Here is a 25,633-nt window from a genome sequence, read left to right as displayed (position 1 = left end):
CATACCTTTCATGACAACAGAGGGTGCAATATTGTCTGTAAAACCATGTGCCAAATTCATGGGTGTATCACTGTATGAAAAAGAAAATCCAAACACTAGAGCCTATGATTATTTACTTCAGTGGGTTGAACATGCTGTTTTGGAACCTGTTCATATAATACATTATGTCACATCTGTGTCCAGCGTGTGCTGTATCTTAACCTTTTATAACTTCTTGGGTCTCCTTGAGCAGAGCTGGGACAGCTGTGAAAAGCATACCAAGGAGTTAGAGAGCAGGCTGCGAGAGCTGAAGGATGAAGTCAAAGATCCGCTTCCAGTCGAGCATGAAGAACTCTACAAATCCAAGGAACACATTAAGGTACTGAACGAGCATATTGTGTTTATATGGATGTAGTCTTTGCACATCACTCAGTCCCTTTTAAGTCAGTTTCACATCTTTCTGTGCCCCTGAATTTTTCTCCTTTATACCATCCCGATTGCTGCCAATCTGCAGAGTGCAGCTGACCAATCTGCATGCAGGAGAAAGATTCTTCCTGCAAAAAAGTTACTGTTGTAATATTTTTTTCCTCCTCCTCACTTCCCACCATCTGAACTTATAAACTGAGGTGGTTCTCAAACAAGATGTTAAAACTCCCTGCTCTCAGCTCAGGTTGGCTGCCATCCTAATGCCTGCTTATTTTCTTTTGTTTTCCAATCTGTTTGGGATGGAGAGCTTCTCAGGCAAGAGACCTTGCAAGCACGCAAAGCACTGTGCTCACCTGTGGGATCCACAAATAATTAAAGAGAAAGAAAATTAGACTAAGGGAGTGGTGTAAGCCCTTGCAGCCCAAAGTACTTAATGAAAATTAAATGGCAAAGCATTTTCAAGGGATGGGAGACGTTATTTCTGGACTGGTCAGTCTTTCATCATTCTTTTATGAAGTGAATTGTTGACCTTTGTGGTGGGAATAAATAAGCTCTTTAATGAGCCAAGGCTTTGTACTCATTATCAGCTGTCTGAAATCTTCTTTGTGAGCACTGGCTGCCTTTGCCACAGCAGCAGTGCTGGCTGCAGTGCTGAACTGTTTGTGAAATGGCAACAGACTGCTCCTGCCTCTAACTCCAAGCAGAGAAATTTGGCTACAGAGATACCAGAGTTAGACAGGACCTCTGCAGCTGCTGCTCTGGGATATCACAGCAGAATAAAATGCCAGGAGTGTAATGATAAGAAATTGACTTCATTATTGCAGGGATTCAACCTTTATCAAGATGAACAAATGCATGTCTGTGCATCTTTAAGCAGCAGTTTTTTTTAACTTGAGTAAATGTTTCAGCCTCGCTTTTTTATTTTATTTTATTTTATTTTATTTTATTTTATTTTATTTTATTTTATTTTATTTTTTTCCTCCCATGTTAAAGCAGACTAGAAATTGCTTTTAGGATTTAGATAAAGGACTGGATCTGAAGACCTGTGAAAAAACTCACAGGACTCAGACCCAGCACGCATCTCCTGACACTTGCTATTTTTTTTCCTGTAAAATGAGACCAACTGACTTCTATGTAAGAGTTTTTTATGTCAGAGGAGCCAGTGACCACCTTGCAAAAGAGGACTTAATGTTTAGAATCTCCTGTTTTCCAAGTTGCATGCAGTGCTTCTTTAACACTGATCAGGAAAGTGCATAACCATGTTGCAAAGGGGAGTGGGAGGAGGGAAGCCAAAGAAGAAGTGTTTATGTGAGCGAGCAGTTTAAAGCTCCAGATTTCTGAGAAATCTAATGAAATGACTGTGAAGCCATGCATTAGCAAAGGGAACCAGGTTTATTTCCTAAGCATATAAACTACCTGAAATTGGAACAAATGCAGGCAGGAACAAATTGGCCAAAATTAAAAATTGAAAATCCAAAAAAGTGGTCACATCTTCCTGGCTGCAAAATTCCGTCCTGAAGCATGGGGAACTGCTGGGCTCCAGCAGCGTTTGGACAAGTTTGGCCACAGCAGAGGCTGCTGGTGCACCAGTGAATGAGCAGCAGTGCTGCCCTGGGCTCTGGGTCAAGCCCTGAGCCAAACCCATGGGGTCCCCATCCAGTCCGGCTGCAGAGCGCTGCACAAGTACTGCACATTCTCCTCCCCCACAGGCCAGGCAGAGGATTAGAGAGCAGGTTTGGAAAGCAGAGGAGCTTAGTGCCAAGGCTTGTGCTGGGTGTTTCCATGCAGGAGCTGGAGCAGTCACTGGCAGACTGGGCCCACAACATGAAGGAGCTGCAGGCCATGAAGGCGGAGCTGGCACACTGCATCCTCACCGAGGACATGATGGTGCTCCAGGAGCAAGTGGAACATTTGCACAGGCAGTGGGAAGAGCTCTGCTTGCGAGTAAGTTTTCTGCATAGCCTTTTTTTATAGCGAGGTGTTCATAAGGCAAGGGGAAGCAGCCAGCAGATGGGGTTTCTTTTGGGGTTGGGTTATTTTTGCAGCACTGGGAGGAAATGGGGCTTTTCCTGGGACAGCTGAGTAGAGCTGAATTTTCTGAGTTTTCTTTGTTTCCTGGTGACTGTGCTGCGATTTATTTATTTATTTATTTTATTGCAAACCCTTTGAAAGTAGTAAGTGCCTGCATTGCACGGAGCCCAAATGCAGCTGTGTGCTGCCATAGGTGGCTTTGTTCTGGGCCGCCAAAGAGAGAGGGGGAGGGAGAGGGAGAGGAGATAAACACAGGAACTGCCTGAGGGGTTGAAACTGGGAAAGAAAGGGGGATGCCCTAGTGATCTGGTGTCAGACAATGCCAGGCGGGTTGAAAAAGAAAACTTAAATGTGTTTAAATGCAGACATTGGCTTTTAAACACATTCTGAACTGGGTTGTCCTGTTGCAGCAACATGCTGCAAAACGTTTGCGTACTTTGTGTCTTGTTGTTATTACGCTTAATTTAGTTCTGCCTGTAAAATAACCAGGGAAAAATTACCAGCAAAGTCATATGATCTTGATTCATCGGGTTATTATGCACTTTGAATGGGTGTTTACTTTGCCCTGTCAACAGGATTGGAAGAAGCAAAATACTTCAGGTTTTAAGTTGTTGGGTGACTCTACATGTCAGCAGCCAAACTGTTGCCTCTCTTTACTCACAAGCTTTTATTCCACAGTTTGCAAAAAAAGAAGTCCTGAAGGAAGTTATTGCCTCACATCCAACCCTTACTTAGGCCAAGGTGAAGCAATGTCTGTGGGAACACTGCCAGAGCAAGGAATGAACAGCTCTGTTTATTCCACAAACTCTGATGTGATGAAATAGTTATTTGGGTTTCTTTTTGGCCTTGCAGCAAAAAAGGATTTAGTATCTTTGACAGTTAATCTACAACCAGTGTTGTCTGCTACTGTTTCTGAGCCCTGAAGATAATGCCAGACACCCTCCCCTCTCCCAGGGCCATTAGATGTAAATTAGAATGCCTGAGCCATTTACCTAATGGAAATCTGCAGTTAAACCTATAAAGAGAGTAGTTTGATGGTTTTTTCTTTTTTTTTTTTTTTTTTTTTTTTTTTTGTGAACTGCTGATGAACTTTGGTGAACAGCTCTGAAAACTGATCTGTGTTATGTATCTACCCAACTACAGCCTATCCAGGTTGTACAATAATTTCAGTTCAGATTCAAGATTCCCACTTGGATTTCTGGAAGGAACAGTATTTTGTCTTGTCTACATTGGAGATATGGTGTGAAATAAATATTACAGAAGTTTTAGACTAAGAAAAATCCTTAGTGGGAGGAAATCGATTCATGCTGTAGCAGAGGGATGTGCTGAAATGTTTGCACGGCCCTAATGAGCTCCCAGAGAGCCTGCATGGATGCTCAGAGCTGGACAGAGACTTCATTGGTTCTGCTGCTAGCACAACTGCTTTGTTTTGGCTATCAAATTAAAGAAATCAAGATGTGTTATGTAAAAATACATCAGTATTTTTTACTGCAGTGTAAATGGTGAGATGGGAAAGCCTTTACATGTGAGGCATGATTGCAGCTGTCACGGCCACGGGAGCAGAACAGCCAGATGTCTGTGCTGCACTGGGCAGGGACACAAGCACAGTTAGTGAGCAGATGCACCCAAGGGATTAGTGTTTACATTGCTGCCCTTGTGAGGTCTGTGTAGGTTAAAGATTTAACTGCTTCTATCAGTGAGTCCTGTCCTACCAAATGCTAGTATTCAAGAGGGATGCTGTGAGGCCAGCTGTGAGGCCAGAGACTTCTGCATTACATGGGTACAAAGCTGGAACTGGTACTGGGGGCAGCTGGTTTGGAGAGAAAGTGCTCAAAGCAAAGCGTGACTCAAAGGGCTTGCATTCTTAGAAGCTTCTCTGGGATCTTTTGCCTCCTTCCTGCTTTACTCCTGATCTGTATTGGTTAGTTGACTAAAAAGTTCCTCCTAAATGCTGTGTTGCCCCATGCTTAGAAGATAAAAATGGAGTCAAGATCATCTCAAGATGTAATAACAGTATTGCCAACGTGCATAGTCTCTTCTGTAATCAAGTCATCCCACCTCCTAACAAAAGAGATGCTGTGGAGGAGCGTCCCCTTCACAGGAAGAAGTGATGGAGGAGAGACGAGGGATTTCCCTTCATACCTCTCAAAGTGTAAGGGAACATCCCAGAAACAGAGTCACTCTTAGGATGTAGGGAGATTTCCTAGCTCCCTGGAGTTTCTAGGAGACTTACTCCCAAGCTGAAATTTGAAGATGGTTTCCCTGTGTCCCGAAATAGCACAGGCCTCATCTAGGACGCCCCTTATTTCAGAGGGTAAGGCCTTACGTTGTACCAGGGGAGGTTCGGGTTGGACACTAGGAAACATTTCTCAGAAAGAGTGGTGAGATATTGGAACAGTCTGCCCAGCGAGATGATGGAGTCACTGTCCCTGGAGGTGCTGAAGAGATGTGGAGATACGGCACTGAGGGACATGGCTGAGTGGGCATGGTGGCGATGGGTTGACTGGTAGACTTGGTGATCTCACTGGTCTCTTCCAACCTTAATGATTTTGTCATTCTATGATCTCCTAACTGAGATTAGCATGAAAGATTTAGACATGCATTTCATCTCCCTATTCCCTTCTTTAAAGTAAATAAATAAATAAATAAAAGACAAAAGCAGTATAGTGAGAGAATATCAGTTGGTGCTTAAGACATACATTGGGTGTGAGGAGGAAATACTTTCCTTGCCATGATGTGGTATTTGGAGTGGCTATTTGCAACTAAGGCAAGCAGGATTGTGTTCCATCTTCTTTGCACGAAGTTATGGGTGTGAACAAGGGATTTCTTGTTTGTTTTCTTTCAGTAGAACTTACACTGCTTTTCACTTTTTGTTTCTCATAATATCTTAGTACAGGAATCTAACGGAGTAGATAAATAAATACAAGTATGTATTTAAATCCCCAAGACAAGAAATATGTGCTGTTAGCTAGTAGAAGAGTGAGCCTGCTCCATTCTGCAATGCTGGAGCAGTGACACTGAATGTGCTGCTTCAGGTAGCATCACACCTTAATTTTTCCATCTAAACAATTTGTTCATCCATTCTGACATGTGTAACTTTGAGGAAAAAAACACAGTTTTCAATGAAAGTTTAGATTCTCAATGAAGTTTTTTTACAATTTCTCCAAAAGCTGATGAGCAAATGGAAAGAAAACAGGTATTTATAGAAATTAAGGAAAAACATCACCAAACCTGTAGCCGTAGTCTCAAAATTTGTCTTGCCTACATGTTTCTTTTTTCGTGCTGTAGTTGGGGCCATAATAAGTACTATGTGGTAATTATATATTTTATATTACCTTGTTTGGCATCTTCAGATTTCCGCTGAGCAATATTTAAACTGTTACACAGTGTCATTATTTATAATGCTGTCAGTCAATGCAGTTCTTCTGAAGGAGAGAATCTGGTGTTAGACAACTTTTGGCCTTGCTATCCAAAATAGCTTGTAATGACGATCTGCTCGATGGTTTTGAGTAGAAAGCTAGAGATACTTAATAAGTGCTCCTGCAAAATGAAACATAGTGGAATGCAGAGTGGAAATTAGAGGGTTCATAATCAACTGTTTTCCTTCCTGAGAGAGACGTTGCCAGCATTTCACTTGTGTGCTCATCCATAGGTGTCGCTCCGTAAGCAGGAGATCGAGGACAGACTCAATGCCTGGACTGTGTTCAATGAGAAGAATAAGGAGCTCTGCTCCTGGTTGGTGCAGATGGAAAGCAAAGTGCTGCAGACGGCGGATGTTAGCATTGAGGACATGATAGACAAATTGCAGAAGGTAAGCAGCATTGCAGCTTTTCTACAATTGCAGCCTGATAGTTGGTTGTAGAGCAACCATTCTTCATCTCTTCCTTGCCTCCCAGAAACAACAGATGCTATAAAAGCAGCATGTACAGGCCTTTGTCAGAAGATGAGCTACTCTGTCCAAAGCTCTTATCTTCTTGGTGTTCAGACCTGGGACAAAATGCAAGACAGAAATGCCACCTAACTGCATTTGGGCATGGTGTGAGTTGTGCTGGTGAGGGGCTGGATTGAGGCATGCTTAGCACGGCCCAGAGCTTCCTTGCTAGGGATCACTGATGTTCTGGGAGCATCTCCTTGCTCCCCTCTCACTGTTACACAGCTGGCAGGGAGAGGACGAAGAAAATACTGAATGATGGGAGGTGTTATAGGAGGCAAATGAGAGATTATCACAACCAAAAATGAAATCTAATTTTGTCCCTTCTCAGTACTCAGTGCAGTTAGTGATGTCTGATCCGTCCATGTTGGTTTGATTTTAAACAGGACATTTTTGTTGTTTAATTGTTATTTCTGACTGCTGTTCTTCCCCATGGCTTAAAGCTCTCAATGTCTAATCTCAGATCTCCTGTAGGTATGAATACTGGCAAAATAAAGCCACCTCAGACTTGAATTAGGGTTAGTTTGATTTTAAAAAAGAAAAGCAAAAAGCTAAATCAGGAAAGCGGAGGCAAGTTTAGAACATTTGAAGTGCTGTTTTTAGAATTAACTCCTGGCATTTGCCAGTCTTTAGCTGCTTATTTTTTCATAGTGGCTTCATTGTGAGAATACTTTTCCATTGAATTTTTTGTTTTTCTCTTTGTTTTGTTTTGTTTTTAAGCGAACCGATTTTATATACTAATATAAAAACCTTGCAATCCCGAGCCAAACCAGTCCTCAGACATGGGGAAAGAGAGTTTTGTTTTGCTTTGCCCGGAAATTAAGCAATGTTTGTTTACATTTCTCAGGATTGCATGGAAGAAATAAACCTGTTCAGTGAAAATAAGCTTCACTTGAAACAAATGGGTGACCAACTAATCAAGGCCAGCAACAAGAGCCGAGTTGCAGAAATAGATGATAAACTCAACAAAATCAATGATCGCTGGCAGCATCTCTTTGATGTCATTGGAGCACGGTAAGAAGATGTGCTTGCAAGCTTTATGTGAAACAAAAGTCAGTGGCTCAACCATCAGAGACTTTTCAATTCTGTTAAAGTTGACTATTAAGAGTCAAGTTAAACAGTAATTAACCTCTTATTTTTTTATTACTATGACTTATTGCTGTATTATGACACCAAACAGTTCATCTAATGCTAGAAGGCAGGATGTGAGGAGTCATAGAAAACACAATTTTAATCGTGGGCTCTATATAAAGAGTCTGGGTGATATCACATCTGTCAAATGCATAATGATAGGAGTCCATCTGGGCTCTTCAGATCCATCACATTAACTAGCACCTATGAGGTTCCACCACAGATCAGGAGGAGGTCACTGAGCTGGTCTCACTTCCTGCCTGAGTTTATTAGTAATGCAGAAATAATAAGGCTAACACAAAAATTAGCATTGGCCTCAATTTATCTCCTAAGCTTTTGTTTTGCCTGTAGCCTGCCTCCCTGGGCCTTGAGTCTGGTGAAGTGGGTGGCTGTGTTGAGAGCATTGTGCTTAAGTGTGCTGGATCATAATCAGGAATGCGATCTGAATTAATGGTGACACATGAGCCATGAATGATTAAGCAGAAGCTGCCTTCTTAAGATGTAACAGGTTGCAGATAAAGTCTTGCAACAGCTCATCTGTCTCCAGATACACTTCTATCTGATACTATGTAGGAAAGAACATTTTGCTCTTATAACAGAACTTTTTCTGTTCTCATCTTATGGTAGCATGTCACTTTTCAAACACCTTTATGATCTTTTATGTCTTGTGTTAGTTTTGCATCATAGCATTTTTTAAATGCAGATCAAAATGCATGCTTTTTTTTTAACTGAAGTAAATATGGCACGTTTCTACTAATATTTAGGAAAGTATGCTAAAGAACTTCTGGGATGGAAGGAGATCTGGTACTGTTATTCAGGAAGTCTCTGCCAACAGAGCATTTGTCTTTTTACATGGGATGTCTTCAAGCTGTACCTTCAAGCGAATGTATGGTAGTGCTTTGAGGTACCTTTGTGTGCATTTGCCTAAAGCATCAATGTGGCTCCCAGTATTGAATATTCAAGAGGATATTTCAGCTATTGGGTGGCTGGTGTGATGACTTCTGACAGTTCCTATTTTCTCACCTTTAAATGTCTGGAGTGTACCAGCTGCTACCTGTGATATCTTATCAATTTTGCATTCAGGACCAGGATAATGAACTGTAAGGAGATGAGGAAAGGTTACTTTAAGCAGCAAGTTCAAAGTTATCAGGCAGCCCAGTGGGTTTTGCTGATCCTCGTGGATTTAATGCCTAATGAAGGTGGTTCAGAGCTTGGAACAGTTTTGCAGCGTGCATGCAGCACATCTCCTCCCTCACCTTGCTGTGTGGGGCAGGGCTGGCATTTGGGCTGTTGTTAGTTGCTCAGTTATAAATATCCTCCAGACTCTAGGAGAGTTTATTTTGCTCTGCTTTCAATATCATGGTGTATTATAGGACACTAAGGAGGAGGCACTTCTGGGTAGCATCTCGTAGTAGCATGAGAGGTAATGAACTTAAGTTCAGGTTGGATATTAGGAAAAATTTATCCTCAAGAAGAGTTCAGGCACTGGAATAGGCTTCCCAAGGAGGTGGGGAGGTCACCATCCCTTGGAGATTTTCAAGAAGAGGGTAGATGTGGCACTGAAGGGCATGGTGGCGATGGGTTGACAGTTAAACCAGATGATCTTCGTGGTCTTCCCCAGCTTGAACAATTCTATGATTCTAAGCTCAGGTGATATGGATGAGACAGTAGTTCTACTCCTCCCAGGTGTGACAAAGACTGGGCCCTTTGAGGGAGCAGAGCAGAGCAGAGCGAGTAACGTTGGAGGTGGGATGACCTGTGAGTGTGGGCTGTGATGCTCCATGCACCATCACCTTCCTTGTCAGTTTTCTTTTGCAAAATCCTTTAAAAATAAACAACAAAAAAATTAAGTTGTGCTAAAGGAGCGTATGGAAACAGTGTGGTGGCAAAACCTGCATCAGCCTTGTTGCATGAAGACACTGCAATCCTCATGTCTTTACAGGATCTCAGCCATCAACCATTGCTGATTCCATTCAATGCGTAGAATGGGTTGGCAGGAGGAAGGTTACAAATAAGGGGTTTTAAATTGAAGGAGGGAAGATTTAGGTTGAATATCAAGGAGAAGTTCTTTACTATGATAGTGTGAGGTGCTGAAACAGGCTGCCAGAGAGGTTGTGGATGCCCCATCCCTGGGGGCATTCAAGGCCAGATTGGATGGGGTCCTGGGCAGCCTGGTCTGGTATTAAGTGGGGAGGTTGGTGGCTCTGCCTGTGGCAGGGGTTTGGAGATTCATGATCCTTGAGGTCCCTTCCGACCCTGGCCATTCTATGATTCTGTGATGGTTGGAGGCTGTAGAGCACAGTACAGGGATTGTTTATTCACTGCTGCATAATGGAGAAGGGACCACAGTGCTGCGTAGCTGCCAGCATGACAGCACTGAATCTCATGCTGTTCTTGTAACAGGCCTAAGTGCGGGCAGTCAGTAATGTACAGAGCTGTGCTATGAATTGGAGGAGAAAGTATCTGTTGAAGATCTGTGTGTTAAAGGCTAGCTCTTTATCCTGGACACTGAATCTTTCTAGCAGAGAAGCACTAATGACCCTGTGGCTACAGGGTATAAAATAACCCATATCCACAAGGAAGTCTAGTTGAGATTTATAGGTGATATGAGTTCTGTGGTCTCTAATGTCTCCATGGCTGACCCAGCAACTTGGGTAACATCTACCTTCCCTATATTGCAGCGTATGTGTATGTCTTTATGATACCAAAATGAAAGCAAACAGTCTCAAGCCAATCTGTCAATACAGGATGTTCCACCTGGTAGCTTATTTCACCTTTTAAAACCAATAAACGTCCTGGGACAGATGGGCAAATTAGGTGAGCTCCCCATTTAGTCTTTGAAGTGATTCTCTTAGTTCATGGTGACAAGCTCAGATTTGCCATATGGCAACATTTGCAGGACTTAGCACTTGCATTGTATGCCTGTGCTCAGTTTGTGTAATGACAAAGCTGTGCCGCATACGTTGCAGCTGGAGAGTGGCATGGTGCAAACTTGGAACAGTATCAAAATGTTCATTTTCATGGGGTAAAATGCATGAAGGCAGAGAAGTGCTTGGGAAAGAGAACAAATGAATTCTGTGCAGCTCAGAAGATACTCTTAACAGTACAGGTTATTGTGCTGAAGTCTCTGCTGATAAAGGAGGAATGTGAGTGTACCGAGAGGCAGAAAGAGAGCCTTGTGCTGACCATGAAGATGGGCATCAAATATCTCGCTTTTCTTTGGTCACTGACCTTGTGGCAGCACTCTGTGAGAAAAAACATAGCATGCTTGCACTCCCACCCAAGCAAAGGCAAAAACAACAGAAGAAGCAGTGCACTGGCTGCATGCATGTGGGCAGACAGCCAAAAACCCACGGAATGGCATTTATATCCCTGATGTACTCTGGAGCGGCACTCCCAAGCTGTGCCTGCTTTAACCAGAGAGCATTGGCAGGAACCTGCACTGTGTACACAGTCAGAGGTGTATCCCTTGTTGTCCTTCCCTGGCCTGTTTGCCACCAACACAAACTCTACGCTTTGCTTCCTCGTTCAGAGGGAAGGGTTTGCTGCCCGTGCTGCTGTGTGCACAGAGCTTGCAGTCAGACAGGAGCAGCACCCATTGGTTGCAGGTGGGCATCTTGAGCCTTCAGGAAAATCTCCACCTTCCTCTGTGGCTGCTTCTGGTGGTTTGGGCTGTGTGGACAGTAAGAAATATGCATTTGGGGGGGGGATTGGAACTAGATGATTCCTTCCAATCCAAGTCATTCTATAGTTATGTGTTTTCTGTACCTCCCAGCATCCTGCAGCTCTCGGCACTTTCATGAAGCTGTGGAAGATGGATGCCATTTCTAAGCTGCTCTGGCTGTGAGCACACTGTGGTGTGTTTCTTGATGTTTCATGGAGGAAGGCACATTGGTTGGGTCTGTAGCAGGAATGAGTTAAAATGACTGACTTAATGCAAGCATGAAAATGTGGGGAAAGTAGCAGTGCCACGTGTGCCTCCTTATCATTTTAATAAATCCTTGGCAGTTAGAGCATTTCTTTGTATTTACAAGCCAACAGCCCTCATCATGGGGTCCAAGAATCCTAAACTGCAATGGCTGGTCAGCCTCTTGCTTCTCGCACTGAGCTGAGGAGATACAGGGTTGTTTTCACTGTATACCAGAAAGAAATTATATAAAGTTCTTTACTCAGAGGGTGATATGTCCATAGCACAGAGAAGCTGTGGATACCCCATCCCTGGAGGTGCTCAAAGCCAGGCTGGATGGTGCCTCACCGGGTGAGTTGGACTAGTTGGGCTGTAAGGTCTCTTTCAACCAAAACCATTCTACGATTCCCTGATAAATTCCCAAACAGTCAGAAGCAGCTCAGGTTGCAGTAAAAGAGGAGTTAGCTGAAGCTCTCCATCATCAATGCCTTGTGCTTGCAATGTGGGAATGCTGCTGAATTTACTGGGGAGCTCCAGCGCAATTCTGCTCCACTCTGTGCTTTCTCTTGATCCTTGCACTGCAGTGGGTCTGCCCGGATAACTGCCCGGATGGCAGCAGGCCACACCTTGTAGATGCAGGGATCGGATGAGTTCACACCGCCCTCAGCTGCTCTCTGGGTGCATTTTCAGCCACGTTGCTTGCCCTTTGGCAGGGCAGCACAGTGAGCACCACGTGGCAGTGTACCGTCCCACCCCACTGCAGTGCAGCTGTGCTCTGAGCTCAAAGGTCTTCCTAAGATGAGCTGCAGATGAGCCCTGCACAGCAAGCGAAGCAAAGTGTGCTGCCGTGGTTACACCGTACAGCCATGTTCAGCAGAATTTCACTGGTTTGTGGCAGCACCACTGAAAAATCTCATTCTTTGTAATCATTTTGGTGCAAAAAGTAATAATAATGATGATCTTTGTAGTTGAAATATCATTTGCAAAGCGCCTGCTTTCTTTCCTTGCTCTCCAGGTTCCCCGTCCTTCAGGGATTACGGTTCTGTTTGGAGCTGTGACAGGATTCATTATCGTCTCAGGCAGGATGGTTGGGCTTATTGGGTTATGCAATGCATGCCGAGGTGTGCTGGGAGCGGGGGGAGCTGGCTGGGCCGGGCATGGCCATGTCTCCCTGCTGGTCCTTCAGGGAGGGTTCTTACAATTTGTCGTCCAGACCAGTTGTGCTGAATGCACCTGACCGTCCCTGGGCCATAGTCAGGTGGAATGGAGCCTGAGTGTGATTTATCTGTGCAGTGAGAGGTGTCTGCCTGGTGCTTTCTCTTCTGCCGTATGTTGAATGTGAGCGATTGACAAGCTCACACAGGTCTGCAGATTACCTGAATGCTGAGCAGCCTTTGATTTCCAGCCCATTCCTTGCATTTCTGGGGGGATTACCACAACTTTTATTTTTTGTCTGATGTTTGCTGGGTGGGGAATGACTTTTAACCCAAGGTTCTGTGACTTCCGCCTTATTTCCCTGCCCCACGATCGCTGGTAGTCATAACACACAAATTATGACTGTGTTTTTCCACAGATGAGTGATACCGTAAAAGACATGGGGCTGTTTTGTCCTCCAGGCTCCTTGCTCAAGAGGCCTTCCGCCTGCACTGGGAGGTTACAGAGAGGACAGGGCAGTGTGTGGGAGATTTAATTAGTACTTAAAGACCTGGGATAGAATGGTACAGGTGACAAAGAAGAGCGCAGAGGAAGTAAGGATACACCGTGTGCGTGGTCTGTGTGCGGATGGACCTTTGCTTGATTTTGGGTTTGCTTCAATTTGACTCTGCTGCAAATCACCTGGGTGTGAGGCTCTGCACGAACAGAGAGACGAAATGAGTGCTGAGAGCTGCTCTGTCAGTGCCGAAGCCTCCAGCCTGCCACCGTGCTGTCGTCGGCCGTGCGCGGCTGTGCTGCCTGCGTTCCTTCGTGTGTTCCTTCTGTTGTGTCAGAATAGAGCTCTCGTGGGTTTGCTTTGAGGAGGGATGCGGCCGTTTGCCAGGTAAAATGCCGAAACGCAGTGGGACTCACTGCTGCCGCGGGCTCCCCTGCTCAGGGGTTGGGGAGGACGGGCAAGCCCCCCCCAGCGCGGGATGCTAAAGCAGCGAATAAATAGGGCATCTGTGGAGGAGGGGTTTCCTCATCCGTGTGTGCCGTGGTCGCACAGGCGCTCGCTCGGTCCCCTGGCAGCTTGGGATTTGCAGGCTGAGGAATGGTTGCTTCTTGCAAACCGTAAGTGCTGATTCGGGCTCGGCGGTGGTGGGTTGTGGGGCTGGGGGCGATGGCTCTGCAGCACGGGTGCACCGGTGCCTCAGTGCAGTTCCCCTTGGACAAGTGGCCGAGCCAGCGGGCTGTGTGCGGGGCTTAGGAGGAGGAACGGCCCTCAGGGCCTCCGCCTTCAAATCAGACGTTTTGGCATTTTGCAGCCGAGGCTGAGGAGATGGAGAGCAGCAGCCTTTGGCTGGCTGCAGGGGGATGTGAGACGAGCCGTCCTCCTGCGTGCCCATGTGTGCTGAGCTCACAGCCCGCGCACACAGGGCTTCCTGTCATGTTAGCAGCACCGCTGAAATGTCCTCACCCTGTACACAAAGACCTGAATTTCACCATTGGCATCACCACCCGGAATCGGATCTTTTGTCCTTCACACGCTCAGCTCGCCCTGCACCTCGCTGAACAAAGGTTCCGGGTCTCGTGCATCTCATTTACCGCAGTAAACAATCCTGGCAGCTGGCAGGGCCATGGCAGCCCCTCCGCTGTTAGAAATAAATGGAGGCGGTGTCTTTTTCTGCCTGGCTTGCATGACGTTTGTGTTGTAGAATGATGGCTTGGAGTATACATCAGGATGTTTTTCATCTCATTAGACCCTAAATGCAAACGTTATTTGTTACCCTTTCAGCTCAGGGAAAGTGCCTTTCATGCTGCACTTTGACAGCTAATGGAATGCAGCTGGCAGGCATTTTGTCATCTTTTGTGTTGTGTGAACACACTTCACTCAACCTGGAAGTGCCTCATAGTGGTAGATAATTCCTGAGTAGTTACTACAAAATATTCTGCTGCTTTGTGGGGCTGTGCAGCAATTCAGTCCCAAACTGAAGAGTCCCTAATCCAGTTCTCCCGCAACCCAATGCTGGCAGCTTCACTGAGCTGTTAAGGGCCAAATCCAATATCGAGTCAGGTCAGTTAGTCCTTCTGTTCACTTTTGCAGCCAGCTTTTTGTTATAATCTCCTGCTTTTGTTCTTTTTCTGCCACCAGTATTTTGGTGGAAAGATGAAGATGAGTAGCAATGGGGCTTTGTTTGACTTATCCCATGCATCTAATGTGTTTTTCTAAGTACTTTTTTGAATCAGGATGCCTTTAGAGTTGAGCCCTTGGCAAAGAACGAGATATTTGAGTTGGGTTTTTTTTGTTGGTGGTGGTTGTCATTTGTTTGTTTGTTTGTTTGTTTGAGATTGTGATATTATTCAGTTTTATTTTACTTTGCTTCTGGGAGTATGCTGAAGTGGTGAAAGGTAGCAACTTAATTCCTGTTAGGAAGCAAACTGTGTATCGCCAGGCCTTCATCTGGGAAACAGTAAGTTTTTCCTGTTTGAATAACTTGAGAATTTATCCTTCAGCAGTTCCACTAACAGTAATGGTGGCATGCTTTAGGTGACAAGCAGGAGCACTTGAAGTTCCACTGTGTGTTGAGTGATTGTCACCTGGACATGGGGGAGCTTTTGCCCCAGGTTTGGGGGCTGCACACCTCCCCCCCCAGTGCCCAGGCCCATCTTTCTGCACCATTTGTTCTTTTCTGGATGCATCTCAAGAGAGTCTGTGAGATTTCTTGCATGCAAATAGCAAGTAATTTACAGTGCAGATGAGTGTGATTGTTGCAAAGGTGTAGGGCTTTTATGGATCTAAGTAGGTATTTTTTATGCTCTTTTTTTTTTATCTCTAGCCAGGGAAATGGCAGTTCTCTGACTTCTGTGCAAGTTTGATGAGGATGCTCTGCTTTCTCATCATTTCACCTGTTGCTTTCAGTGTAGGGCCCTACGCTTTGCCTTGGGCTCAGTGTCTGTGGGTTGTAACAAGAACAGATTGGCCGATGTGAACATCTGGAGTGGACTGCCTGCCTGTTTACAAAATGCACTAATGTGAGCTTCTGTTAGGGTTTTTGTTCTCTTCTGGCTGCTTGGATGAAGTTTGAGATTGATGACGTAGGTCATTAATGGTGGTTCAATGACTGACAAATGCCATATTCTGCCCAGAATATGTAACAAATTAAATGAGATATTTACAGCAGTGCTAGAAAATAAATACAAGTTCATGCTACCACTCTCCTTGAAGCTGTTGTTTGTCTTATTTGTTGGATATGCAGTCGATCATCAAGGCATAAATGTTTAATTATAATTGAATATGCCTTAGTTTAGCTTTGGACCACCTTGTCCATATCCACCTACCTGTTACCCAGTGTGCAGGCTGAATAAAGTAACCCATGGCTTATAACCCGTGAATTTTTCTGTAACGCAACTTTAAGACAGAAAATAGGTGGATATAGATTGAGAATGGAGTAAAAGAAGCAGAGGAACAATACTGTGTCCTGAACTATGGACTCAGCACATAGGCAGTGGCATCGGATGATTCCAACACGTGCATCTCTTGCAATACATTCTCAAAACAGAAAGCCTCTGCACAGGAGAGCAGCAGTTACCTTTGCAGAATGACAGTAGTTGTTGGTCAAAAGTCTGATAACAACCACATTTATGCCAGTGTACTGACATATTTAGAGTTCTCTGTTTTGAATGATGCTCTTTGCTTCATCTGCCATTTAGGGCAGCAGTTAAGCCTTGTTTCATTGGTCATGAAGTCCTGCAGAATTAGCAGTTGCAACTGTGCAGATGTTTGGCTTAAACTTTTTGTAGCTTTTCTGTTGGTTCCTTCTTTCTGTATTCAACACAGAGCCCATACTGTCCCATCTTTCCAGTAAGAAGGGCTGCCAGGTCAGTCACCTGCCTTTGGTGAGCCACAGGCCTGCTGAGTGTTATAATCAAGTGGATCAAGATTGGCTGGTGGGACAGGAGCGGGGAAGAGAGTGGAGTGAGAATTAGGTCTTCTTGGGCAATTTATTGCCAGCCTGTGACAGCACAAGAAAAAGCTGTATGGTTACTGGAGTGTGACGTCTTCATTGAAAACCACTTAATGGAAGCAGGACCAGTAATGGGAAGATTTATGTAGCAGCTGTTTGGTTAGAAACCAGATGCCTTCTGCATAAAGGGCTGAACTTGAGAACAGAATTCTGAAAAGAGCTTGTTAATGAAAGCAAAAGCTGCTGAATGCTTTTGTCACCCCCTGGCTTCTTCTGACAGCTGCAGCAGTGGAAAACACCGTTGGTTTACACCAACAAGCAGACTGCTTTGTGCTTTTCACCAGTATCAGTGGCTTTGCAGGTGAACCACAGACTTGGGCCAGATACTTCAGGTTGGCTTACAGGGTTGGATCAACCAGACTAGACTAATTTTACATTCTGGAGAGTGCACAATTGCTAAATACTGTCTCCAGGAGTCCTACTTATAGGATTATTCTCTTCTTGGTCACACTGTAAAACTGCCTGAAAATTCTCCTGAAAATTCTGCCTGACCCTTTCGAAACAAGAGGTAGGGGAAACTGCTTCCTACGCTGATAGTCCCTATGAGCCCCCAAATTTGCTTGCCTTACTTGATACCGTGGCAACAGTCAGCAGAACTGAACAAATCCAGCACAATCATTCCCACATCTCCCTAAGTATTTAACCTTAAATCAAGTGTCCAGCTGACGTCTGTGTCCTGTTTGGTTGCCTTAAGATTGCTAATAAGATCAGTCATTGCTCGCAGAGTGATACATTCATCGTGGATGAGCTATCCTGCATATCTCTTGTTGTTGTATCGTATGCTACAATGGGCAAGTGCAAAAACCACTCGATTTCAGGCAATTTGGACTCCTCTAACACCGGCTAGAACAGCTTAGCAGCCAGGCAAGAAAACTCATTTTTTTTCCTGCAAGGAGGGGCAGGTCCTTTGCATGAAGCCTGCAGCCCGGAACGCTGTGAAGGCACTTCTGCCTTCATGTAATCCGTCCCTGCCTGCACTAGGTGAGATTACTGTCTGTCTCCCTCCCAGCCCCATTCCTAGCTTTGCACAATGCTGCTGTGCAAACAAGTGAGTTAGGGTTCATCTTGGATGTCCCAGCTGCTCGTATTGTTTAGCTGGTGGCAGTTCCCTGCTCCAACATTTGACAAATAGGTCACAGCAGCTGATAAATGGGAAATGTTTTGACCTTTTCACACTTCGTACCAAACTTTTAGCACTGAGCTTGATTTAGACTGGGCAGTCACTTAAAGCTTAATGCAGAAGTTGGTGTTCTTAAAATCTCATATGAGGTCCAAAAATCCATCCCCAGGTGTAGGGTCAGAATGAGACAACAGAGGGATGAAAGAGGCCAGGAGGGATAGTGTAGGGAAATGATGCCAGGTGGATGTGGGCTCTCTCTAGGGCAGGGGAGAAATCATTTCACCTGACTCCAGTTGGTGTTTATAGTACTGCATTATAAACCAGTGCTGTTCACGGAGAGAAGTGCTTTTTGGTACAGTTCATCTTATCTTATAATCTAGATGTTTAAAACAGGTGTGATTAAAATCAGGATGTAGAATTTATATTTTTTTTTTCTTAGATTAACTATCAAAATGTGGTTGGCAAGCTCTGATATCAAACTGAAGTCAGAAGAGATGTATTTCATCCAGTATTGGGCTTTTTAGTAATTGTTATTGGGAATGTCAATAAATGAGAGTTACAAGCAGACCCGTGAGAGTGGTGAGGTGGTTTAGCAGATACTCCTCCAATACATGAAGATAAATTTACAGAAATCTGTAACCGGGCTACTTGGGCAGTTTGAGAGGTTTGTAAAGGATTTTGACATGGGAATATTTTGTAAAGGCTGTAAAACATTTGTCTGTGCTTTGAGAGCTGTGCTATCAACAGCTGTAGGAAAACCAACTGCTATATACAGTTTATTTGCTTGCGTGGTGTATGACTCTCCAACTGTTGGATATTTCCCTTTTTCAGTGTTTGTTGTTTTGTTGGTTTTTTTTTCATTTTCACCCACTAGGAGAGTCTGGCAGCACTCCACACATTTCAGTTTCTTGCTTAGAAGAACTTTCAGCATAGCGCTGTGAGGTCTGAAGCTGTTATAGCTCAGGCCTTCTCAGGAGTCAGCATTCGTTTACCCAGGATGTTGGACATTTGGTGTGGGCACAATTCTGTTTCCACTGGCAAGCAGTACTTTGCTGGCAGTCCTTCTGCTTAGGGTAGGCCTGGTGGTTGATGAAGAAAGCCTTGAATATCATTCACAGCAGGTACATTGGGGCATAGATAACCATTTCAGTTTAACTGAGGCATCTTACAGTACAGACAAATGCCCAAGAATGAGCTGAAGACCTGAGCAACACATGAGTGAGGCTACAAATTTGACACTTCTCATTTAGCTTCAGTAAGTAATTCATACAAGACCTCCCTGCATTTGTAGAGCAGAGGCTTACTGAGCCAATTTAGGTAGCTTTTAACTAAAATATGGCTCTAGTTTACAGACAACAGGTTGGTGTGATAGTACATCCTTCTGAAAGCCGTGCCTGTTGTCACCTTCTGCTAACATAACTTCCACTGATTACAGATCTGTGTAACAAAATGTTCTTCCTGATTTGCTTAGGGTGAAGAAACTGAAGGAAACATTTGCTTTTATACAACTTTTGGACAAAAACATGAGTAACCTTCGCACCTGGTTGGCCCGGATTGAGTCAGAACTTTCTAAGCCTGTTGTTTATGACATCTGTGATGACCAAGAAATCCAGAAGAGACTGGCGGAACAGCAGGTGGGAAATAGGAGCAGCCAAAGCGAATGAGCTGAAAATTTGCTGACAATTGGTCCTAGTTTAAAATCACGTTTCTCTTTTCTTTAGCCAGGCCTTCTAACTTTCACTGCATGTTCCTGCCAAGATGCATTATGAGGATTTTTATTTGCTTGTTGTTATTTCAGTATTGTAAGTGTTGGTCTGCTCCCTCTTCTCCCCTCCATTGAAAAATACCCACAGAGTACAAGGAACAGCTTTTTCACATCAGAGTTTTTGCCCAGTTAAGTTCAACCTTACAAGGGCTAGACAAGCGCTTTTTGTTTAAAACCATTCCCCCTTGTCCTGTTCCTATCAGACCACGTAAAAAGTTGTTCTCTCTGCTGATAATAAGCTCCTTTAAAGGAGTGAAAAGCCACAGTGAGATCTCCCCATAGCCTTCTCTTCACTGGGCTGAACAAGCCCAGCTTCCTCAGCCAGGAAGATAGATGACCTAGGCTCAGCATTGCAAAGCCTGAATCACAGAAGCAAGCTGGCTGTGACAGATGTAAGTGCTGTGATATGAGGTATTGCACGCTCTAGCTCTCTCCCCTTCCTTCTCTACTTGCAGACAGTATTGCCACAGGATACTGTGGGATGGTGCATGAATCCTGCTGAGGCATAAGTATGAACCAGCCTAGCAGTACTGGCCATTGCATGTAGGCTTTTCTCCAAGACAGTGACTTATCAAGGAGCTTTTAAAGATCTGTGCTAGTTTTTAAGTGCTGAAGATGGCGAGGACTGGTTACAACTGAATGTGCAAGCTTTTCCAGTGAAAAGGAAGTTGGTTGAGATGTCCTGTAGTAAAACTTCTTTCTCTAGCAGCTGGGGAAGGAAAAAGAGCTTCTCCAAAGCACAGACTTGCTGGTAGAGCAGCATAAGCTGTGTCAACCTTTCCTCTGTGCTATAAGTCTGCCCAGGTTCTCAGTGCCTTAGGAAGGCTGGGAATCACGTCTGTCTTCTAACTCTAACAGGAGTATTAGCCCTGAAGCTGAAGATCAAGAATAAAGCTGTGAAATGTGGAACTTTATGGCATCTGCCTTCTAAGAGTGTTCTTCCCATCCTTTCCAACTTCTGTCTCTCTGGCTGCTGCTTATTTTTCTAATAAAAGATCCCTTACTGACCCAGACCTGAGGGCTGTGTGCTCTGCTGGCTGCTATGGCTCTCAGTTGCCTCATGTCCCAGAGATCATGGGAAGAGCCTGTGCCTCTGTGACAGCAGTAGGGATGGCTCCTGCCAATGCCAGCAGCTGGTCAAACACCAGAACCTTTGGTTCTGTGGTCTCATGGCTCCATCTGCACTGGGAATAGTATGTATAGTATTTTCTCCCCATCCAAACCTTTTGCATTTCTCAAAGGCTGTGATAAATTGCCTTGCAGAGAAGAAAGATGGATGCATAGGAATTCTTTTCCAAACTAAAGCCATTGCGGCAAGAGCCATCATTTGCTGCTCAGAGCTATCTACTGCTTTATTGTTTGGTTTCTGGCATTGCAGACCTGTGGGCACCTCCAGACTGCTCCTACTATAAACTTCTAGCGGGTTGCACATGAGAAGCTTGTGCTGACTAAAAAGACTGTAGGAAAAACATACTAGCAAAACCTTTATCTAAACGCAACAAGTAAAGAGATCCCTCCTGGTTTTGTCTGAAGGAATATTTCAGCAAGTGCAAAGTGTTGGTGAGAAATATGCCCTGCAGGCTTTGTTTGTTTGACATCCTCAGCTGGAAAAGCTTTACTTGTTCAGTCTTGACTAATGACATTTAAAAGCATTGTGCATCCAGAAAGATGTTTTAGGGCGTGTTTGTTCAGAAAGATGAAGTTTGAAACATGAATAATACTCGTTTTTAGATTTCAAGTTGATTTCACCAGTGCAGAAGTCTAGCAGGATGTAGACTGCTTAAGCTGATGGAAAAGTACCTTTTTGGGTTCAAGATACTTTCTTGGCCTCATGGTTTGGTTGTGTTTGTCTCACCGTAATGCAGTCAGGTCATTTGGAATAACAGCTGTGAAAACAGCAAGGATTCTGCCTGGGGTTATTGCACATGAACCCAAGCATGAGCAAAAGTAATGAAACTGTCTCAGCACCGTGTCATAATGTAAGTAAGATGGTTTTGTAATCTGTGTTCCAGATTCTCATCTTTAGAAATATGGTTGTAAATCCAGAGTATTTTAACAGATACAGAAGAATCTCTCTTTCTAATAGCAGTGGGGTAGAGCTGCCTTGAGAAGTAGAGACTGTACTACAAGAACACTTCTGCCTTGTGCTCAGACAACAGCTTTGAATCGTTAGTAAATTATCAAAATTGATGCAGGGTTTTCTTCTGGCAGTCTCTTATCTGCTTAAAGATTTTGGTATGTTATCACAAATCCCACAAGCCAAATTATTGCCATTTCTGGCTTAGCCCTTCTCTCAAGTACTCATGTAACAGTGAAGTCTTCCACAAGGTGATACTCAGCTCCTTGTTAGTTTCAGGGAAGACCTTCCTTCAATTCTTCTTGTATTTCCTACAAGCAATGTCTGGGTGGGCTTTTTTGGTGTTGTGTTGGTTTAATTTCAGTCAATAGCTAAACCAGGTCTGCTTCATCTGTTCTCTGCAATCAGTCTTTTAATGGGAGTTCTTGCTGCTGTCACAAAAATATTCGTTAGTGTTTGCTGTTGCTCTCTGTTTTATTTTTGTTAGAGGCTCCATTCCCTTCTTTAAGAAAGCCAGGAATGAGCTGAAAAATTGAAAGAGTGGGCATTGTCATTTCAGTGATATTCACACTTGGTAATGTTGTGCAGAGTTACTTTTTCAAGATGAAATACTTTGGTAAGGCTTTCTTTTTATGTTCTTCACTTGCTTTGACTTTCTGAATAGTTGTGTGTACAGAAGGAGCTACCAGAATAGGATGGAGAAGTGAAAAGAAACATGTAGTGTAGGTAAGGCAAAGGGTCTTTGCCAGATCCTTTAAAATAGTCTGTTGAAACAGGAGCTCTGGAAGGGCAAAAAAATGGAATCATAGAATCAGTGATAATAAGGGCAGTAAGAAAAGCAGTGTGACACTGGCTGCTCTTTTGCTGCGCTTCTGCAGTTTGTGATATCAGTCTGTGATCATGCAGTTACTGAAGTACAGAAAGTGTACAGTGAGTTCTCTATCAAGTCTCACACTGTGGTAAGCTGACAGGACATACTGTCATCTGGTACAGTCAAAATTAATAAGTATGCATTTACAGTGTGTGTAAGGTTTGGATTTTGAATGCATGTTAAAATTGTCCATACTGTTCATGAAACGTCTGTGCTTTCACTGAGAAATCCATCTGGACAATTCCTTTTTTTCTATGGTAGTTCTGTCCTGATCTGTCTGTCTCCTATGCAGCCCATCCCGTAAGCCTTCGTCCTAAAGCCAAGTGACCTTTTACTGACATACAAACTGCTCTTTCCCCATCTTCTGCAGCATTTTGAAAATGGATGTCTGACACCTAGCCACGTGTATTGCCTTCCACTAAAACCCTTCTTTTGTCGATGCAGGATCTGCAGCGGGACATAGAACAGCACACAGCTGGAGTGGAGTCTGTCTTTAATATTTGTGAAGTCCTGCTGCACGATTCCGATGCGTGTGCTAATGAGACGGAGTGCGACTCCATCCAGCAGACTAGCAGGAGCTTGGACAGACGGTGGAGAAACATTTGTGCCATGTCGATGGAGAGGCGAATGAAGTAAGTCTGTGCCCAACAGCTCCTAAAGCAGTTTGGGTCAGCATTCTGAAGAAAAGCTTGTGCCACAAATCGAATTTTGAAAAGAAATAAAGAATGATAAGCTTGTGATAAAACTCTTCTGTTTTTGCTTCTCCCTGTCAGAATTGAGGAAACCTGGCGCCTATGGCAGAGGTTTTTGGATGACTATTCTCGCTTTGAAGATTGGCTAAAATCAGCTGAAAGGACAGCAGCTAGCCCCAACTCTTCAGAGGTTTTGTATACGCATGCGAAAGAGGAGCTGAAGAAGTTTGAGGTGAATTTTTAACAACACGTTTGTATCTGGCTGGGCAGTCAGACTGCTGAATGCTTACTGCCTCTACAAAATGCTCAGATTGCTGAAAAATACATTCTGTAATTTGAAGTTAACATACAGCAACCATACATTATATAGCAGTATTATGGCTACCACATATCTGGCTGGTCTGTTTGTCTCATTTATTTTTTTTATGGGGAGAATATAAGACTCTGATCCAACACAATCCCTCTTACAAGTTAAAGATTTATTTTTATTTTTTATTGTTGTTTTTTTTCTTCCTAATGATCTAAAGCTAAGCAGATGATTTTAAATATGGGTCCTTCTCTGGGCTTGATTTTGTAGTTGGAAAGACCGTTGTTTTTATTTTCCTAAGGAGAGGAGGCATCTTCATCTCTCTCGATGGATAGTGTTATCCCAGTTCTTTCTCTTGTCAGCAAGGGGGCTGAGTTTCTCCATTTGCTCTGCAGGCCTTCCAGCGTCAAATCCATGAGCGGCTCACTCAGTTGGAGCTGATCAATAAGCAGTACAGGCGCCTTGCCCGCGAGAACCGCACGGACTCCGCCAGCAAGCTGAAGCAGATGGTGCATGAAGGCAACCAGCGCTGGGACAACCTCCAGAAAAGAGTGGCTGCCATTCTGAGGAGACTCAAGGTAAGTGAGTGGTGAGGTGAGGGAGTTAAGGAGCACTTTCAGGTTCCTGTAGGAGATGCAGAAGGGCAAAACACGTATTCAAGAGCAGCTGTGTTGAGTTGTGTCTAGAGTTACCAGTGTGGGAGAGCTCCTCTGGGAAGGTCACCAAGTACGTGGTGCAAACGTGTCCTTGGCAGATGGGTTCTTGATAAGTGAAGAAGCGTAGGTGAGGAATTGGCCCAAATTTGGGAAAATGTGCTGTGGGCCTTAGCACTCCTATCATGCTCTGCTTTGAGTCATCTCTGTCGCGGCTAGATCCATTCATACACTTGCATCTTTCCAAAAATAAAAGGCAGAGAGACAGAAGGTCCCAGTATACAAACATTCTGGAGTTCACAGTGCAGCTCTGCTTCCTTCCAAGTTATGATTCACCTAGTGGGCTTGGAGCATGGAGATGTGGTGGAGGGATATGTGCTGTCACTGCCTCATGCTATGCTCTCTGCTTAACGGAAGAATCTTGTTGAAGTGTACGTGTGACTTTTAGACAACTGCCCTGTAGTTGAGGATGATTTTTCCGAAGTCAAGTTCAACTGATTTCTGGGCAGATTCTCCCTGATGTTCCCTCAGAAATCTTGTCACTGCCTGATTTTTAAATACAGCAACACTGCAAGCAGTTGATAGGGATAACTATTCATTCCCAATGGCCAATGGATGAGGCTGTGAGATATCTGGAGGGATTTGATCAGTGCAGTTAGGAGTTGTCATGTTTGGGAAGTACCCTTTCTGAGAAGAAAATCCACTGAGAACTGGGGCACTGCAAGCTGCAAGGCCGTGAGCAGCTTCCGTGGGAGATAGTGGCAGAGGGCTCCTCCTGCCTTCCATGGCTAGCGGTGCATCCGCTGCATCTGTGTCAGCATCCACAATCTTCCCTCTCCATTGTTTTACTGGTTTTTAATTACCATAGTTTTAATTACTTGAGTTTAATTAGAGATGAGAATGGCTTCCTTTGTCTAATTTTCCTCTAAATTTAGAACAAATGAAATGATTGACCCTTAGTCTAAATGACTTGCACTGTTGTGGGAGAAGGTATTTTTGTTATACTGCGTGGAAACAAGAATTGTTTTTATAAAAGCACCTTGCCCTGCTGAAGTTTTATTCCCTCTCCCATAAAACCAGTGTGATGGCATACAGCACTTCATGCTAGCATCACTACGGGAAGGGTATAGTTGGTATACATGACATGCTGTCATTTTTGTCCTGAAGGCCATGAAGGTGAACAGCAGCAGTGAAAAAACTTGTTTCAAGGAGCTCCCGTGATGTTTTCTTTCAGTTAGTAAATTCTTGTAACGGTGGCTTCTTTCTTTCTATTCAGCATTTCACCAATCGCAGAGATGAGTTTGAGGCAACGAGGGAAAACATCCTTGTTTGGCTCACAGAAATGGACCTCCAGCTGACAAATGTGGAGCACTTCTCAAAAAGTAACTTTGATGACAAAATGCGCCAGTTAAATGTACGTATCCTTAGAAAGCAGCTGTTTAGAACCAAGCTCATCTTATAGGGCTGCCCCCTCTTGACAGAATCACCTGTGTTTCTGGAGCCTCACAACAAGCAACAGGTTTTTGTAAGGCCTAAAATACACGTTGGCTCTTTGATACCTTCTTATATGCTGTTTTTCCT

General features: G+C 44.1%; 2 protein-coding genes across 10 annotated transcripts in view; one reads left to right on the top strand and one right to left on the bottom strand.

Annotated features, from left to right (window-relative positions):
* Nucleotides 1–25,633, bottom strand: part of ESR2 (estrogen receptor 2) — a 169,049-nt gene that overhangs the window by 85,758 nt on the left and 57,658 nt on the right. The window contains exon 10 of one of the 2 annotated variants that reach the window (XM_052695591.1): nucleotides 17,319–17,328. The exons of the other annotated variant lie outside the window; for it this stretch is intronic. The gene's annotated coding sequence lies outside the window, so the exon portion shown is untranslated. Of the gene's footprint in view, nucleotides 1–17,318; nucleotides 17,329–25,633 lie in introns of those variants that run through there. 2 annotated transcript variants of the gene reach the window in all.
* SYNE2 (spectrin repeat containing nuclear envelope protein 2) overlaps nucleotides 1–25,633 on the top strand; it is a 172,416-nt gene that overhangs the window by 134,984 nt on the left and 11,799 nt on the right. For all 8 annotated transcript variants that reach the window (XR_008209492.1, XR_008209489.1, XR_008209488.1 and 5 more), the window contains 9 exons: nucleotides 233–358; nucleotides 2,194–2,349; nucleotides 6,089–6,247; nucleotides 7,215–7,381; nucleotides 19,159–19,321; nucleotides 22,845–23,032; nucleotides 23,174–23,324; nucleotides 23,795–23,977; nucleotides 25,329–25,466. Coding sequence is in view for 1 of the 8 variants with exons in the window: in XM_052695581.1 (XP_052551541.1) it covers nucleotides 233–358; nucleotides 2,194–2,349; nucleotides 6,089–6,247; nucleotides 7,215–7,381; nucleotides 19,159–19,321; nucleotides 22,845–23,032; nucleotides 23,174–23,324; nucleotides 23,795–23,977; nucleotides 25,329–25,466 (1,431 nt within the window). In the remaining 7 variants the exon portion in view is untranslated. The remainder of the gene's footprint in view (nucleotides 1–232; nucleotides 359–2,193; nucleotides 2,350–6,088; nucleotides 6,248–7,214; nucleotides 7,382–19,158; nucleotides 19,322–22,844; nucleotides 23,033–23,173; nucleotides 23,325–23,794; nucleotides 23,978–25,328; nucleotides 25,467–25,633) is intronic.

Source organism: Tympanuchus pallidicinctus, unplaced genomic scaffold (assembly GCF_026119805.1).
Source record: "Tympanuchus pallidicinctus isolate F22 unplaced genomic scaffold, pur_lepc_1.0 scaffold3, whole genome shotgun sequence".
NCBI lineage: Eukaryota > Metazoa > Chordata > Aves > Galliformes > Phasianidae > Tympanuchus > Tympanuchus pallidicinctus.
The sequence above is the reverse complement of the archived record's forward strand: the minus strand, read 5'-3'. Positions and strand labels throughout refer to the sequence as shown.